The sequence below is a fragment of the Gymnogyps californianus genome, chromosome 16 (genome assembly GCF_018139145.2).
Source record: "Gymnogyps californianus isolate 813 chromosome 16, ASM1813914v2, whole genome shotgun sequence".
In the NCBI taxonomy this organism is placed as follows: domain Eukaryota; kingdom Metazoa; phylum Chordata; class Aves; order Accipitriformes; family Cathartidae; genus Gymnogyps; species Gymnogyps californianus.
Window position 1 is genome coordinate 4,617,004 of NC_059486.1, and position 19,711 is coordinate 4,636,714.

The following is a 19,711-nucleotide window of genomic DNA, read 5'->3' on the forward strand; positions in this document are numbered from 1 at the left end:
GGGTTTTTCTCCTTAGACCATGCCAATGAAACCCAAAGAGAGGAGGATTAAAAAAGAACATAACCCAGCGTTCTCTCAAAGCCTCTTTCCACTTGCTTTCATCATCTTTTAAACCTAGTACCATAATCCCACTTCTGCTCACTAAGCAGCTATCCATATTAAACTAATTACTCACCTACAAAATATCCAATAAGTGTGCAGTGAAAGTAAGAGACCTTCTGCATACGTCCAGAGATGTTCCCTGGTCCTGGGGCACCACAGGAATCACTGTTGGCTTGCTTTTTGTAGTTATCGTAACGCAGGACAAAGCAGAGCAGAAGGCCCGGCATCACAATATCTCCGATCCCCAGCATAGAGAAGTGGCTGCCTGTGGAACTAGAAAGCAACTGAAATTGGGGTCATGCCCAAAACACAAGGTGACAAGCTCTAGACTCCTCCACTTGGGTTTTGAGCTTCATTTTGCACATCCCTTCTTTCTACCGGCAAACTTCTATGTAGTAGAAGCTACATGCTGGCTACTGAAGATTTTTTCCTCAGTGGTTTCACCACCACCTCAGCTCAGTTTTAAACATACCCATTTTGACAGTAATGACATGTTTGTTGCTCCAAACCAGCTTATTTCTACCAGTAGTGTTTAAGCTGCTTTTGCTCTTAACTCACTCAGTGAAACAGATCCATCAACTCAGTATTTCAATCATCTCTCTCCTAAGCGTTGATGGGAGGTACCAGCTGACCATTTTATCAAACTGTGTGATTAACATCGATAGACACTGCACCTTCATTCCTGTGCACATAGATCCCTTCTAATACAAGGCAGTAAGTCAATTTATGGACTTCTCAGATCTTTGGACTCACACAGACAAAACACATAGAAAACGATAGTCTCACCAGATTCCCAGAAAAGAGCCAATTGTTAAGTAGATTAAGAACTAAAATTGTCCATTATCTTAAATCCAAGGTATTTTTCATGAAAACAAAGCCAAAATTAAGTTATCACAAAGTTGACAAAATGAACAATTTCAGTTTTATCACTGCAGACAATCAAGTCCTAATCTCTGTAATTTCAGCATCCCAACATCTAAAGAAACAAGAATAGAGTAGATACGCCAACATAACCTGCATAACTGCTGACGCATTGGCATTGGCATTGGCGCTTACTGCCCAATCAGGCCTACGCATATCTGGTTAAAAATCTGAGACGTCAAGGAACCCCTGCAGTAGAGAGATGTGGAATAATCTTCCAACACAGCACTTACCCAGTAAGCTGTCCTTGCTTAGATCAGTTTCTAACTCCCTTCCCAATACAGTTGCAATTATGCAGTAATCAAGACTATTCTGATGATACAAAAGACCTCAGGTCTTTTGCTGTTAAGCATTAGGTCGTAAGTCCGACAATAGCAGTCATTAAACTGTAGAACTCACGCATATGTCGAAAAGCGTATCCTGTTCTGAAGAGGCCGCCTTTTAACCTAATTAGGATCATTTCTGCATGCTTTGAGTCAGCAAATGCAAAGTGTCCAATCCTCACTACTCATTATATACCTTCTGATCATGAAGAGGGAGTGACTCAACGGGGACTAAGTTGATACTTTCTAATAGAATTAGTGCTACTAAAAAGTACAGGGAGGGAAAATTTTTCTTATATAATACAGTAAAAGAACTGCTGATTTTACCTTGGAAATACAAGTTTACCAGGCAGTGACAGACGGGGAACATCTCTACCCACATTTGGTCCCAGGTGAAGTTTCCGGGATAAAACATCAAGGGGATTATCAGCTGGTTGTGTGGCCACTTTCACCATAACATTGCTGTTAAAGATGTAGGCAGAAAAAAAGACCTACAGAGCAAGGAAATCATCAGAAATTACAAACTGCAATTATATAGCAACTCAAAGCTGTGTGTATTTTTGCTTTGGCGCTTCCCTGGATCAGCGTTCGGTGTTATGCAAAGGTAAAACAAAATCCTTTCAGTATTACAAAATATATTGTCAGGTTTCTTGTAAAAGTGCGGTAAGATTTTATGCCAACCTTACTGGCTATAAATCAGTTTGCATTCCTGTTTTGCGGATTTCACTGCTAATCAGAAGTTGGCATGCATGTACTGTGCAAGTGTGGATAAGGCTTAGTGTTTACTTGGAAATGCTTGTTCTGAGCTTCAGCCAGGCTTTCAAAATTTGAGGTCCAATTTCTTTTTTTAAATAATATGCCAAAGTTGAAATATTCTAATCATGTTTCTGCTTTTGTCAACTAATTAGCGAGGAAATCATTCTGTATCCTGCTGCAGACTTTAACGTCTCAGAATGGAGCAGTGAAGCTGATCTTCTGGCTTTGCCAGATTTCATCAACTTCATACTAGTACAATTCACGTTAAAATGGCCCAAGGCCAATTACAAATCCAAAGGATAAAAACAGTTTTAGCAAAACCAAACAAAACACTTACCCAAAAGACATCATAAATTAGTAACCCAGAGAGTAGTAAGCAGGAAACCTTCAGGCTCGGCAGCCGAACAAAGGCTATCATTGCAACACACAGGCCCATAGCCAGAGCTACAAAATGCAAGCACATAATTAGTTCATTAAAAATAGCAAAACAAAACAAAAACCCCCAAACCCTCCCCCCAAACAACACCCCAAAGAAGCCTCTGTTTGCACCTGTGCAGCACTGCATGCACTAGATGACTGTCCACTATTTCCAGACAGTGAAATTCTTCTTACCAGAGTTAAGAAAAGTCAAAATACATTCAGTAGCCACCTGCGAACATGCTCCCATGGAAGCAGAAATGTCTCTGCAGGCACAACTGCCCATTCCACTCAACTTCCACTACCCACCACAAAGAAATGTTTTCACGTCTTGTGTCCTACAGACTCTCTCTCCCTGTAAAATACTGACTACCCAGTTAAAAACAGAAGCAATAAAACAACTTTGAACTCTTTGTGCCCCAAACATAAATCTCTACTTTTACACTATTAGGAAGTTTTCTAGTAAATATGTAAAATAAAGAAAATCCTTGACTCTTAATTCAGAAATAGTGTGGTTACGTGACATGTTAGAACACGATATGACAAAAACCCACTCAAACCAATCTTCTGCTTGGGCAAGATTGTGTAAGACTGCCCGAACACTAACTATGAAATATTATCGTTTAGATATACAGGGATTTCCCAATAACAAAAATCTATGTGAAAGCCTACCTACCAATGGGGAAAAAAACATGGGCAAGTCTTTTCCTAACCCCTCTCCCAAGGGTGAGTTTTCAGCCAGATCAACAAGCTGAACGACATGCTGCAGCTCAGATGTTCGTTCTGTTCCAAGGGGAATTTTGTCAGGATAGAAAACTAAGATGTTATGCTAAAAAACCCAAAAAACCCCAGTCTTCACATTTGTGTGGTTTCCTGCTTCTTTAAGCCTAGCCTTAGCTACCAAAGATACTCAACTGACAAATTGAATACATTTCAACTGGTTACAAGCAAATCCCTACAGAGGTACTTAAAAGAAAAAAAAACAACCTTAAAAAGTAAATCAACTTTCACCTATGATATTCGTATATTTACAAGGAATAATGGAGCCCTGTTGGGACCAGATTTCACTTAAGTGTGCAGACATTTGTAAACAAAATGTATTTGTCTAACATGACACACAATTTGTAAAAAGTTACAGTCCCATTTTGACCAACTGAAACCACAGGGAAAATTGATTCATTATGTATATGCCCACCAGCGCAACAACTTGACTAGGCCAAAATTTGCAAGTTAACCTTCAGATTCTCACACTGTAATTATGCAACTGTGAAACTACCTTACGCTTGCATTTCACCTGAGTGATGTGGAGTTCCTCCATCAAAACACTAAGGAAACATTTCCATACAGATTTAAGGGAAAAAAGTGCCACCAAACGCCTGCCAGCGTGGCTGCTTGCAGTGCCCAGGGGTTGCATCCCAGCAACGACTTTGCCAAACCCACCTTATCTTTTGAGAACTGAGACAAGCTTAGCACAACACTGTCACAGCTGCCAGTTTTAATGAAGTAATGGGATTACTCAGGTAAAAATGGACCCTAAATCATGCTGCATAACTGTAACTAGCTATAAAGTGTAAGCAAATTATTGAGGTTTAAAGAATTTGACACAGCAAAGCAGCGAGAAAAAGAACTGCATTCAGTAATTCAATATAGCGTGCAGTTATAGACTTCCTCTGGCAGAAGAGCAAATACAAGGGAACAGTCTGTCTTAAGTCAAAGAGGTTTCTCTAAAGCCAATGTTAATAATAGCTCAAGCAAGCCTATATTTAGGAGAGGATTTCCAGGTTATAATTAACCAGAAGTGGAAATATTTTAACCAGCGTGAAGTTTTATCTATTGTTCACACACTCTATTTCTCTATCACTGAAACGAACGCAGGCACACGCGCAAGACACTTTCAAACTAAGCAAATACCGGGTAGAAAAGGAGATGGAAAGAAGTCCTTTAGATGACAGTGAAACACACATGCTAATAATTATGCAGTTTTGCAACTGATTTAAGAAATATTGGTAAATTTAAAAAACAGAAGGGAAGCAAGAATGCCCGAGAGCAAGTACGAGTAATATAGGCCAAAGTGCAGTCAAACCACCAACAGGCTTCTCTAAATAGAAGCCAGCTCCTTTTCCAATGAAAAAGACCAGAAATCATACAAGAAACAAAGTCATCCATATCCAAGCTCATGGATGGTGTTGACAAACTATACAAGGCAGATCTCCATTGAAATATACTCCAAATAATATATGGGTGGGTGGGTGAGCGTGTATGTATGTGTGTGTGTAAAATAGCCACACAAACGGTAGCTCTGGGTAACACGTTAACGAAGCTGAATAAGAAAGAACTAACTGAAAGAGTTAACCTTCAATTAACTGAACAAATTAACTTCAAAGCCCCTGCAAGCACGCTCCTTACAGAATAAGGATATTCTGAGGATTAAGAATATTCTTGCATATGTGATTAGACTCTCCAGATACAGCGTATTTTTCAGCGCTACTGCACTGCTGCACCCAGAACAGATGAAACCACCGAGATGCTGGTGGTCTGGTGTCTGGTTTACAAAGTATTACACAAGCTGGCAAGGCTTAAACTTCCCCCACAGGCCACCAGTTGACCTTTGAAAGAAACAGGTACTGAACTTCTGATCTAATCCCGTTCCTATAAAACTCTCAAAGTGTATTTTGAAGAGTGGGAATAAGAACACGTGTCATGAAATAGCCTCTGCCCGACTGCCGCAGCAGTTAAGGTCTGCGGCAGTTCCCAGGGTATCCGTGACCATTCAGTTCATTCTGTAGCTATAGATAGACACTGCATACATCTACAGCATTCCCACTGTACATCTCCAGCTATGTCCACTATTTAGGAAAGCTTTTAAGCAGGCTTTACCAGGGGACAGTGACCATCCTTGACGATTCTGTCATCAAACAATCCGCTCCAAGAAATAAGCATTTCAAGACCTATAAGTGTACATCATCACATGCCAGAACAACACCCTGGAGACAGTATCTGCTCATTCCATCCTGTAAAATGTCCCTGGCTTTAGAAACAGTTCAACCAACTACTGTGCAGACGGGGGAACTGCAGTATTTGAGCAATGAAGACTGTTCTGGCAGGAACTGCCGTACCTCGATTTTGTAAGGACTGGAAATTACCGTGAAGTATTTTCCCTCCTTTTTACTCTGCTCTAAAGTAGAAATACTCTCTCCTAAAGAGAGGATCAACTGCACAACAACAAAGCATACACACAAAAATCAAGATGTACTGTTAAGAAGAAACGCCTGCCCCACTTCTCCCTCCAGCCACCGGCCCAGGCGACGTGAAGCATGTTCACAACATCTGTTTCATTTTCTGCCGACAGCGAAACAGAAGATCATCCCGGTGCAAGCGGGGAGGAGGAGTTAGATCACAGCACACCCAGCAGCTGGCAGGCGCTGGCTTAAAGACGAGCAAGTGCTCCACTTGCATATATTACTGAGCAGTACTTATTGCCCACATTTCCCTCCAAACAAGATTAATTGGGGTCTCAAGCATTCAGTTACAGAGAAGCAAAGGGATGAGATGATGTGATCCCACTTGCAGCGTACAGTATGAGGAATAAAACTGCAGAGTCTGTTTCCCTGACGAAGGCCAATAAATGCTGTTCCCTGTTCAACGTCACTGAGAAACATTGATTTAACTGGATTTGAACAAACGACAGGAGGCTTACCTATACAGTACAAGCTCCCTTAATATAAACTACATAAAATACTCCAAAGCTAGACAGTATCAACACAACTCAGTAAATCATAAACAACCACCAAGAGAAATAAAACCCAGAAACCACTCTGCACCAGCAGTTCAGTACTCTGCAGATTAATTACCTCAAAGGCCACTATTTCAGACTGAAGCACTCACAAAACCAGCTATTTTTAAGTAAACGCTTCTGTCGATAGCTCAGTGTAGACAAGTCTTTTCAGATTTTGCCAAAATCACACTTGACACTTCATTCAGCTTTGTAGCTACTGCAGATCAAAAATCACCCTTGATTTCATGGTGGGCTACTCTGCTTAACACAAAACAAACATCATTGCATTTTTTCATTTAGTATCTGGGTACTTTAAAAGGTATTCCCTAACATACAACAGGTGGAACTTTTAAAGCAGCAAAAAGCATGAATGAAACATAACGCCTATACACAAAAGAAATAAGGTGCCATGAGAGGTTTCAGCGCTAAAGACTTTCTGCTGCTGCCATCTCATTTAGGAGGAGCTGGAAAGCTGATGGGATATATGTTTTCTATTGCAACAAACAATTTCAAGGGCAGGTAATGTTGTCCCAGCTGTTTTTCCTCAAGCAATCACAACCTCCGGGTGCCATTTCACGAGATGTCCTAAGCCAATTTAGCTGCCTGACACTACTGAGAAGCGGAGGTCCTGCTCCTGGCTACCCCTTCATCTCTTTGCTATCATACCCACTCCATCCTCTCAGATCCCATAATGCTGCCACTTACCTTTTGCCAAATTTAGCACATACCTGACTGCACAATAATCCAATTCATCTCACTGCAGCAGCAGAAAAACAGCCTGGCAAAAAAAGAGTACGCTGCCATTCTAGTGAGCTGAATCAGTTTACCATGTGATTAAATGAGTGCCAGAGCTAGCACAAGAGATTTGGAAGGCAGGAGAGGAGGAGGAAAGCTCCTTTTCGGAACAGTAAGCTGTGAATTCAGTTCAACCAGCATGAAAAAAACCAAACCAAAACAAAACAAAAAAATCACACCTTCAAGCCAGCTGGATGCCTGCCAGCTTCACCCATCTCACCATCCATGGCAAGCATCAAAGAGATCAAAGACAACCAGCTTCTGTGAACTGTCTCACAACAAATTATTTGATCAGCTGAACCAATAAACAAGATGCACAGCAAAAATTAACCAGATTGTTAAGATCAAGTTATGATTCATAAACAACCACTGTCTCCACACGTTTAAAACTGGCGATTCACCCTACACCACACAGGTGCAGAAGATCTTTCATGAGTGTTCTGGCACTTCCTTGGAAGCTTTTACAAACCAGAAAAACAGGTGTCCCAAACACTACCCTGGCATGTTCCCGACAGCGGTTGTTTTCAGGGAGTCTACCACACGATATTACAACTCAGCAAGCCATTAATATTAGCAAATTCAACCAATCATCACCAGGTGACTGGATGTGTCAGAACAGGCACAAACCAGTAGTAAAACCCCTTAGTTCACATACTCACCATCCATAAGGAGCCAGTGGCCAGTTAGGACCCAGATAAGGACAAGCATCACAGACAGAGAAAATGAGAGCAACTCAGCAGCAGTGAAACGCCCGCAGCAGCCAAAGGAAATCCTAGGAACAACATATAAACATTAGCTAGAAGACTTCATGTTTCCATTTAAAGAACAGAAAATAGACGCTGCTGGAACAAGGCTCAACTGCTGATGAAAGATGCCAAGAACAACTGAAGGGAAGTTCCTTTGCCACAAATAGGTACCAAAACAGCAACAAAATAAAAGCTTTCCTCACATTCAAATAATGTGTGTAAAGCCTGAACTACAGAGATGGAAAAAACCCTGTAAATCCTGGCACCTCTCTTGAAATTGTTACCATGACTGCTATTTCCTAGTACCATTTAAGACAGTGCTTTTTGCAACATGAACTCCAGTCACAAGGTAAAAAAAAACAAAAAACCAAACAAACACAAACAAAAATTAGTTTCAAAACATGACATTAACAACTGGAATTTTCACCAGTGTAACTACAGTCTCTGAAAGAGCCAGCATTCAAATCCATAGTCCAACGTTAACAAACATTAAAATCCAATACTAAATCCCAAACTCTGAAACCTCAGCCAAAATAAGCCAAACTTCTTAAAAACCACTGTTGGGAAATCTAGTCCCCTGCAATGGTACCGCATTTCCCAGGCTGGCAAGCATGCATGACTTGCAGAAATTGTGCTTCCTAGTTTCAAAATGGAAACATGGTGTTGGCACAAAAAATACGCACAAACATCAGCCCTGAAGCCCTGAGGTTAATGCTTGTAACCAAAGACTCCGTTAAAGAATTCTCATTAGAAGAAACAAATACAACATACAAGAAGAGGAGCAAAAGATTTCTCAAGTCCTTACTTGTTTTGAGGTGAACAAGGCCGTGTTAAGTACTGGCACATCGGGAGCAGAAGAAAAGCGAAAGCTATTGTTGCAAGGACTAGAAAAAGAAGAAAAGGTAATATTAGTACATTCAGACCTTATTTCTACAGTACACAAACAAGCTTCTCCAATTTGAAAAAGCTCTTGCAACAATGTCCTATTATCATATGCTGCAGTATTATTAAAGCAAGAGCAGCTAAAGACTCCAAGGTTTTCTGCAGAACTTCTATTGTTAGTATGCTTTCAAAATTCAATCAAAATAAAAGCTCTCAAAGGAATGCAACACCCCATCCCCAAACCTTAAAAAAAAAAAAAAGTCTTAAAGCTATTCATGATCATGTCAGCAAGAAAAAGTCTTCAAATATTCTGAGTCAAAAAAATGAAAGCACGACAAAGTGGTTGAGATTCTTTTAAAATTCTTCAACATATGACACAGACTAAGCATAATAAAGGGTTTTTTTCCACTTTTTAACTAAGATAGTCACTTCTTTCCCCCATCTCACTCAAAACGCTTTATTCATTACCGAAACACAGTACAACTTAAAATAAGCTATATCCAGTAGCTGGCAACTTAAATTTTTTAAAATACGAAGTGCTTTAACGTTTTGAAAACAGGACAATAAAAGTACATAAATATCCAAATAGACTATTTCCATAAACATTTTCTTTTTTAAGAAGCATACTTATCCCGTCCATGCATTTGTAAAAACATTTAGTAACTGCTGGTATTTATAATCATTTTTCCTTCCATTTTTTTTTTTAAATAATAGCACTGAATTTGTACTAAGGACTATTTAAAAGGCTGAAGAGTGAGGGTGTGGAGACACAGACATGTCAGCAGCACGCATCCAAAACTGCTGTAGCAAGAACAGACTGAAATGAAAATGGACGAGTCGCTCGACATGTTCTGCATGCTGCAAATCAAATCTCTGTGCTGTCCTCTCCTCATTCCTTAAAAAAACTGGGGAGGTTGTTGTTGGTTTTTAAAAGGGATTTTTTTTTTTTCTCTTCTCAAATGAAGATGATGGGAAGGAATCAAACATTCTCTTTAGTACACAGTTTAAGCCAAGTGGAGAAAAGAAATTGGTTTGGTCAAACCACAACTTTCCACCCCTCAATTCTGCCCCTTCTGGTGGGAGGAAGATTTAAAAAAAAAAAAACAACAACAATTAATTAAAAAAAAAAATTTAAGAAGTGTCTGTATGCAAACAGCACCATGGAAACTCACAGTTCTATCAATATTTCAGAGAGGAGAAAAAAAAGCAGAATGGGTAGGGAAAGAATGAAGAGTGTGGCAACTCTGCACATGTTGAACTAGGAGCCTTTTCAGAGGTGCATGGCAAAGAACGCTGCACAGCAAAACCTGTGCCCCTGTCGCCCCAAGTCCTCCAGGCCTCGCTGCCTGCCTGCCCTGCTCCCTCCTCCACCTCCACCACAGCGGGACTGACCCTTCCTCCCCCCAAACCGACCCTCTTTGCCCTTGGAATCTCTCCTTCCCCTTCCTCCCCTCCAGCGCTTCTCAGCAGGGAACCCTGCGCCTCCTGTCCTGGTATCCCCAACTGCTGCCACCCCAAAGCTGGGCTCATTCAGAGAGCACAAGAATTAAAATGTAATCCCGCTAATACACAGTGCCCACGAGTACCCACTCTCAGTCTCGTTCCTGGCTGTCCGGGCTTCCAGTCCTAAGTTTTCTATTCCCTCTAGTCTCAATACCTACTATTCAATCGGCTTAACTCCTCTCTGCAGGCAACCCACCAACTCTTCAGCTCTGCCCTCTGCTTAGCAGCTGGTCCTGGCCTTGCGCTGCCTGCTGTACCTACCCTTGCTCCTGTCTCTTCCCGGAAAGGCAAATCTTTGCAGGAGGAAGATTTAAGAGGAGTTTAAGAAACCAGACATCAGCTATAATTTAGAAGTCCCCCCACATCAGCCTCTAAAATCTACAAAAGGAGGATGTAAAATAGCACTACTTGAGCTGCGGGGGACAGAGGGACCAAGTCCCACAGCTCCCAAGTTCCCAACTCCAGCAGGGTCCGCATCCTGCTGTACAGCCTCTAACGAAGCTTTGCATTTTAGAGGTTCTGGGGCCAAAGTTCCCTGTGCTTAATGACACCCTCTGATGCAAGACCAAGGAAAAGCACAGAAGTATCATAAAACCAGGTGCAAGAATAAAGATATCCAAGTGCACTGATCCAAACAGACTCAATCCTCTTAAACCGGCAACAAGCCCCAACTGACACAACACTGTCTAATTACACACCACAAATGTTACAAATAAAGTTACAAATGTCAAGGTCATTCTGGAAATAAACGGACCAATAAGCTTGACAAATTAAAATTTGTCTTTTGTCATAAATCTTCCCTTGTAATATCTTTTATATATATGTGTGTATATATTCCCCTAATATCTAGCATATAGTAGAATTTATCTGAAGTAACTTATTTTTAATAGGAAAGAACATATGTGTCATAGGTCAAAGTTATAAAAGCCGTATTCAACAGACCTCTACAGGACTGTGCCTCCAGAATTAGAGATAGGAGTCTCAACACTCGTGTCAAGAGCAGAGATTTAGATTTCACCCATCAACACCAGCCTTGTTTAAGAGGCTGGAGAGGATACATAGCTCAGGCGCTAAATCATGAGGGAAAAGCCTGCATTGCATATACATGAAGTAGGAGAGGATGAGAGGTATCTAGGGGTTTAAAAATCTTCACAGACTCAGTATGTGGACTGGGGAGTACAATTTTTAAAAGCTGATGCATATTTGGAGCAGTAGGAAGAATCTTACTACCCTGAACAGCAGCTGGTCTCTTGAAGAACTGCAAGAAGATCAAAAGGCCAACATTTTCCAAAAATCAAAGCCCTAGTATTTACTTAAATGACAAAATGTAAATAATAATAAACAGGATCCGAGGACTTGCAATTTATTTGCGGACGGCAGTTTCATTTTTGTTCTAAATTCAAGCAGTGCGAAAGAATAATACTCAAAATGCTAGTGAGACCAGAAGTACCCTTGAAACAAAGAAAAACTGCATAAAAGCAAAACCCAAAATTAAACTAGGAAAAGAAGTCTCTGGGTAGGATCTCCAGACTTATGCTATGATCCTATAAAGTACCTGAATTATGAAATACCATGTACAGTTCTGAGCACTGATTTATAAACAAGTGAACTTTATGTAAAATAATACATCCAGCATCTTTCAAAACTCTGGCAATTCATAGTTCAGTAGGTTTAGCAAATCTCTAAGTGGAAAATACTTCTCAAATAATACTTGTCACTTTATTAATAGCTACAGAGACATGAAAATACAACTGTGAAACCTGATGAGTTTTTTTTTAAATGTACTGTGACATGTATTATAATTCTTACCAACAATATTTAATTATGTTAATGCTTTCTGTTCTATTCCAATTCTTATAAAGAGAAGAAAACTTAGTCACCTGCTGTGCATATTGTAAAGACAACTTGAACTGAATCAAAGAAGAAGAACATAACTAGGAGAGACACAGACGCTCCGATCGGCAGGAACAATGCCTGGGTAGAATCAATGGTTTGAATACCTGCAGAAGAAAGAAAGTGACATTTAACTTGGGCTGTTTCTTACCACACACATATTGACAGCCTGTCCTCACCAACACAATTGAGGACTCTGACAATATATTCCATTTCAATGCTGGTGCAATAGACACGTACCCCGAGATCCTCGTGCACTATCATAACCAAGCACAGCAGTCTGTGCAAAAACACTCCAGCTAAACTGCACGATCGCAGTGGCTGGGTGTGTACAGCTTTGCAGAATCCAAGAACTGAAAGCTGAAAGAAAATGTATGAATTTTTTCTTGTGCCATAGAATGAATAACAAGTTACAAAAATTAACATTATTTAGGCATTAGGAATCATATAGCCATTATATATTCGCTTCATTTTACACTGAGCAACATAAATGTGTTGAACAGAGCGTATGAAAGTTTTATTTAACCTCTCAGCATGAGGTAAAGAGCCTGACCAACAGCAGAGCTGCAGTGTTAGGCTGACGGACCTCATGCAAAGGGTGCCACAGCTTCAAATTCCACTTGGGTGAAGGCCACCATGCACTTATATTGCGTCACTGATTGCAATCGCCAGATAACTTCAAGCCTAACAATATAGGGCCGTTTTCATTTACCTGTCTGTGAAACTACCAGCTCAGTTCAGCATGCACTATAATCACCTTTTATGCTAAACACCAACAAAAATTGATGCTCACATTTTATAGCTGGAAGCAATTTTAAACAGTGCAGAGATACTGAAGTATTTTATTCTGATTATTTCCCCCACCTCAACCATGCACTGTGACTACTAGGGATATTAATAATATCCCTAGGACAGGACATTTTTACTATATTTTATCCTGAGTTTTTAGAACTACTAACAAAATTGAGAAGATTAGGCTTTGAAAAGCCCACCTATCCCCGCAAATTCTAATACTTAACCAGTCTCTCTAGCTGTATTTACATTTGATCATGGGGGGGAAGAAGCCATAAGTAGTAACCCATTTGAAAATACAAGACATACGTATACTTTTAGAGCATTAAAATAATAGGTAACATCTGAAGTAGTCACTTGATAAGAAGTATCCGAAATGTCTCTAATGAAAAACGAATACAAGTCTAGGACCTAGATGAGATCTCAAACCAGCTTAACATCACTGTGTTGTCCCAAAATAATTAGCCACTGCTGTATGAAGCAGGGTTTTACCAGTCCCAGGATTTTAAGGATAAGCTTTTAGGTTATCAAGCAGAATATCTGTGCATATGTATGTATGCACGTATACAGAGTCATACACATACACGTAAATATACACACACATTGTTTGTGTGTGTGTGTGTGTGTGAGAATGTGTCTATTTTATTTTTTTTGCGGAAGAGTGGCAAGTTGTCTAAATAACGTGTTCCCTACACAACTCATAGTTACCAATGTATCTGAGTGTGTTGAAAACCCTCAAACACACATGAAATACACTCACTACGACTTAGTATCTGTCATAAGTATTTAACCATTTTCATAAAAGAAAACCTAAACAATGAGCATGGAAGCCATGATGCACTGTATGGTCATGTATTAGTTCAGGTCACAGATCTATTATTCTTAAACATAAGTAGCACAATAAATTTTAAAAACAAAAAGCAGAAGAACTCAGTCACTTGGGATTTCTACGTTACTGAGTTCTGGTACAAAAGGGTAAAGTACAATATAGATAGTCCAGTGATGACAGTGCAAAGACACAGAAATTCCTGTGTTCTAATCTGTGCCTTAGATCTCGTGCCTCCTGCTTTGAGAAGGAACATTTATTCACATGCCCTTTGACTTCCCAAGCGAAAAAAAAACCCCAAAACAAAACCCCAGAAATGACATACTACAAACCACCTTGGCATACGGGAATTAGTGCCTGCAGTGTTAAATCTCGAAGTTCTTCATTTCATTTCTGATCATTTTGACAGCTAATCCCCTTAATGTGCTTATCCCCCAGCCCCAGACTGTCTTCTCTTACTTCCCAGATGCCAAAAGCCTCAACTGTTCATTGCTGAATCACCAAGCACAGCAACCTCTTTGCTCTGTGTTGTCAACAGAAGCAGTGCTCTGACAACTATGTAAATTCCAAGAGTCTATATTAAAAAAAGGCAAAAAAAGCAAGAGACATATACAACATATGTTATTTATTTTATAATTTTTAAGCTATATTTCTTACTTTAAACGAAGCAACCTTAGCATTCAGCGTTTTGTGCACAGGGCTGCTCACATACCTCACTCCTGTCTTCTAAACTTGCAGAAACTATTCATTCTAGAGTCTATTCTCAGAATATGGCCATATAAATTGCTGTAAGTTAAACTCAGGTGGGAACTTACAGCACATTGTGTACAATGCACTCCACTCCAACCGTTCACGTACATATTTTTACCTGCAAAACAGTGCATCTCAAATGGCCAAGCTGCCTGGAATCTATTTTTAGATTACAGAGGGGACAATCACCACGCAGGAGCTGATATGTTAATCCCCACTCTGAATAAGTGGTGTGTAGACACATATTTTGTTATCCATTATAAATGAGTCGCCCAAAGCCATGTGAACTCTATACTTCAATTTCTGTATTGATAAAGCTGAATCATCCTTATGGACTTGTTAGCATACCATGAGATCTCTCATTGCTTATGGACTGGCTAATATGTCATAGTGATAAACTCCAGATGAAAAGAAATTACATTCACTTCTCATAACTGTGTGGTGGGGTTTTTTTTTAAGTAAAGCCGTTTCCAGTAAAACGTGACAAATTGTGCAGCATGCAACTTTTATGCATTATGGAAATGTTACATTGATGTTTTAAATTTAGCTTCCATGGGCATGAACTACATAGCAGTATTAGTGCATAGCAAGATGGTAAGTGCCTAGACAAAACAGTTCCATTATATCAGGTGAATCTACAACACACGTAGCTGAAACACACGGATGGATGAAGCAAAAGAAGATGCAGCACACTGAAGTGACGTAAGAAAGATAAGGAGTAAAGCTAACCCTTACTGTTATTGGTGCTGTTGCCATTAAAAGACCCAGCTGCGCTGCTATTGTCTTTCTCTTTGTCTTGATTCTCAAAGTCCATGTTAAGAGACCTGCAGGAAACAAAGCAAACTTAACAGACAAGTTCCAAACTCCTATTTAGGCTCATCAGCTACGGTCTCATTACCATTCTACCACAGCACCCTCTCCCTGAAAAAGCCCTCTGATGCTGGTTATTAGAAAAAACACCATACATACCAGAAAATTAAAAAAAAGTTAAAATAATAAAAAAAAAAAAGCAAGCTTACAGTTACAGATGAGGCACCAAATCACACAGGTTCTAATAGTGAGACTAGTCACCATAGTGTCTGAACTGGTAAGTGTTAACAACAAACTGCAACAAAGATATTTAGCTCCACTACTGGGAAGTGTAGAACATGCTGGAAATGCAATAAATGTTTCAATTCTCTGATGAATTTGAACTCTTTCCAAGTTCTCATTTTGATCCTTTTCATTCAAATTTAACTATTGGGTTTCATTTTTAAAACAATATTATCTCCTTCCTCTAAATCTTGTTATGAATGATGACCAAAACTAGCTTATAAATAATTGTCTGCTGAATGTAAAGTCTTACTTCATCGAAAAAGTTTCAGCAAACCCTACAAAGTAACCAGATACGTATTTTACATACATGCAGAACAGATGACTAGAGGAAGCTTTGAATAAATAGTACAAATTAATACAATTTAATTAACCCATAGGAGCTGACAACATTCCCCTATGTACCCAGCTCAGCTGTAACTGAGTCATCTTTTCATTTTGATATACGCACTTTTAAAAAGTTCCATAACACCACAGTATTGTACCCCTTTTGCCACACTCCTTCACTTTGATGCAGCTTCTCAATTACATTCTAACAAATTTTGGCATAACTGTCTGAAACGGGGGAATTTCACTTAAGGTCTGTTTTGGCCAGCAATCATTTCTATGGTTAAATTCTACGTTGTTTTTAATAAAAATACTAGCAATCAAGTTTACCATGATATCTCATTCTCATACATGCATGTTATCCATGATTTAGCTGCATATTTATTTATTCAAATAAGCGATAGAGAACCACCAGAAGCACTGTACAGCTCCCACTGTACAGCTCCTCTCAAGTCTGCAGCAGCATCCAAGTATTTCTATAAAAATTCCAGGTCAACAGGCATTAAACTCATTTTCAAGTTTAGCTGTGAGTAATTGTGCTATGCAAAGTAAACAAATTTATTAATTTATCAGACAAGTAAAAAATACACCACAATCTTCTGTACAATTCTATAGGTACCAAAGTTATTTCATTTTAGTGTATAGGGTACCTACTGCAATGCACAGGTGAGCAATTTTGTGCTGCAGTCATACAACCTGAAGTCAAGCACATATAGGTCTACAGTATCAAGATAGGTGTGGTGTATTAAAGAAAGAGGTGTTGAGCAGTTTCACTGTGTAAAACAAAACCAAGAAAAAGGCTCTTCCAGTATCAAACTGGTTTGTTTCTTCTACTTCTATTATGCAAACGCTCCCAAACCGTGGTATGAAATTAAACAGCTTTTGGGCTCAGGCAAAATATGAGGAAGCTTCAACCTCAGACATACAGTACTTCTACACAGATTATGGATCATCAATTAAAAAGTTATCAAAAATACAAAGAGGCAATGGAGAACACTAAAATTCTAATAAATTGATCTGTTGTTCTTAGCTTGTTCTTCTAACGATCTCTCTGCTCTGCATCTTATTTGTGGTGCCTTTATCCTTCATTCACACTTCCTTTTTCCCCATTAATGCACTGTAGGCTCATAATTTTCCTCTGAAGCTATAAAAATCCGGGAGGAGGCTGACAACCCTCCAGGACTTGGTCCAAGATTCAGCCAAACAAGGTAATTCTTTTCTCAGCGCAGCGTTTCATTCCTCTCTGAATTAGCGCAGTTTAGCGAGAACTTCACACCATCATTCTCCCAGTGGCATCTGGCAACTCATAATTTAAGAGATTGCTATCAGCAAAGAAAACTGGAAATAAACTATTAGATCTACTGCTCATAAACAACTTCAGCCCCTCTCCTTTCATTGCAATAGCGTCAGCAATTATTACATTATTACCTATAAACATCCCTACCTCAAAAGTAAGCATAAATTAGGAAATTACTTTCACTTAGCAACACAGCTGCTGATCCAAGACAACTTCTGAATAATCTCCAACCATTTTATGATTTGGCTCTTCCCTCTGCTACAAATTATCACTAACATCATAAAAAAATTGAGAAGTGATCACTAAAACATCCTCCAAGAAAGTTAAAAATTATATTGTAAAACAAGATATACTAAAAACTACTGGACTGTAAAGAAATCACAAGCTGAGAAACATTTGCTTTTTTGTTCAAGTTTCTGCTGGGCTTCCAAAGGCAGCATTCAGCCAGCACCTCCCATCGGGCAATAAACTACACAGTTGTTTCTCCTGTGGGTCCTCACAGTTCAAGTTGGTAGGATTTCTAGCACAATGTTTCAAAGCAAGCATGGCTCAGCCTCCCACAGGGAGCCTCTCAGGAGGGTTACACTAAGGCCAAAGGAATGAGTAAGCTGCTGGCACATTACTATCCTGAAAGTTCAGATTCAACTATGGATCACTTCCACTGCAGTAATGCTTCGGGGAAACCCTGCAGGACAATATTCTTATGAAACAATGGAGGAAATATGAAAGCAAGTATGCATCTATAGAGTTGCTTGCAGATGCAATACATTGAGAAGTTCCTTTTTGCTCTACTTAGTGAGGAGAGTCGCCCATCTTAACAGCTGTGGGGCTATGAGAATTGTGGGTTGCCACAGAATTGCAGATTTCACTTGCTCTAAATAAAAAATTACAATAAGAATCAGTCATTGACCTGAGACAGTTTAATTCAATCAAATCTCAATGCATATTATAGAGAGAGAGTCTAAAATATGTTGTGTGCTCTAACATTGCTACAGTCGCTTATAGAACATTGCTGTGAGATTAAAGGACAAGTTCCAATGCAAGTTCTCGAGTAGGAATAAGAATAGGGGAAACAATAGCAGAAAGTGCACGTAAAAACGTTTTCATTGCCTATATGGAGTAAGAATGCCTGAGTCCCACGTCTCTGGTAAGAATATCTGACCTTCAGCAGGTATTTTATGTGCACCCACTTGTGCGTGCACACGTGCAGACAACCTTTGTAGCATTCGGTGAGGTCTGCCCAAATCCCCGATTCCACCCTGCCGGCGCTGCGGCTGTAGATGCTTATGAACTCCACAGCCTTTCTCTTTAAGTTTTATTGTGAAATATGTATCCTGATTTCTGTAAATGTCAAGTTGTAAAGCCAACCATAAGGACACCGATTGAACTATTTTCTATTTAAACACAGATTTAGGGACCCAAAGCCTAGAGATAGAAGACACCAGTTTCATCCCATGCTTCTTGCTTTGTTTTAAAAGCAGATACTTGAACAGGTAGATTCTGGGTTAAATCTGGCTTTACATAAGCCGAGAGACCATGTCTGGGTATGTGACAGGATAGAAAAAGATTTAGCTGTTACCTGCCTGCAAAGTAACCCCAACATTTAAATCACAGAGAAGCGCTTGGACAAGAATAGGCAGCTGTCTTGCAAGAACCCATGGGAAACAATCTGTTTCAAGCTAAGCTCACCTCTTAAAAAAAACCATAACTAACACATATACTTGCATGCCCCAGTTTGCAGCCTGTAACAGTTTAAAAGATTACACTTGCCCCTTTGGCAGTCAATAATAAAGTATATCAAGTTCAAGGACTGAGAGACAGTCAGAATGTATATGGGAGAGATGTTCAGAAGGGCTTGAAGCTAAAACTCCTGACCCAGCACAAATGTAGGAAGGAAATGCTCATTCATCCACAGTAAGAGAAGTGGGAACTCAACTCTATAAACTGTACTTCATTCTGGATGCGGACTTTCCCCATGATCTAGTAGACATTCTTCTGAGTATCTTGAGGGTTTGGGGTTTTTTGGTTTGTTTTGGGTTTGGACAAATGCTGCTTGTATGAATGAGGACAGTGGACCGAGGCTTTCCTTTGTTCCCCTGAAACCTCTTGCATTAGATTAGATCCACCACGCACGTGGATTTTATCCTAATGACTCACCCACCCAATTCTTTCTGATCCTATTACTGCACTTCTGTTTAAGTAAGTCACTTGCCAGCAATACCACAATAACTCTATCTGCTTCTTTTCAGACTGAAAATCAGAAACAAAACCCACTTTCTGCAACATGAAGGTTAACTAAGGAGTGCTATTTGCTTTTTGTCTTATGACAGCTCCATTTGAGATGAAGCACTCAAATCTGGATGAAGACATCATTGTTGTCATTTGAGAATGAGCACCCCAAGCTGTAAGTTTCGTATTTCTGGCAAGTCACTTTTCTAAGAAAATCCACCTACTTTGCCAGAAGTTTTTATTTTACTACTTTAGGAATTTCCAGATGAATATAATTTTGCAACT

General features: G+C 39.6%; 1 protein-coding gene across 1 annotated transcript in view; it reads right to left on the bottom strand.

The window, feature by feature from the left end:
- The window catches only part of SPPL3 (signal peptide peptidase like 3), a 60,557-nt gene that overhangs the window by 2,760 nt on the left and 38,086 nt on the right, over positions 1-19,711 (bottom strand). The window contains exons 3-9 of the mRNA XM_050906920.1: positions 15,217-15,305; positions 12,101-12,220; positions 8,641-8,719; positions 7,749-7,861; positions 2,440-2,546; positions 1,674-1,837; positions 176-375 (exon numbers count right to left, since the gene is read on the bottom strand). Coding sequence (XP_050762877.1) covers positions 176-375; positions 1,674-1,837; positions 2,440-2,546; positions 7,749-7,861; positions 8,641-8,719; positions 12,101-12,220; positions 15,217-15,305 — 872 coding nt within the window. The remainder of the gene's footprint in view (positions 1-175; positions 376-1,673; positions 1,838-2,439; positions 2,547-7,748; positions 7,862-8,640; positions 8,720-12,100; positions 12,221-15,216; positions 15,306-19,711) is intronic.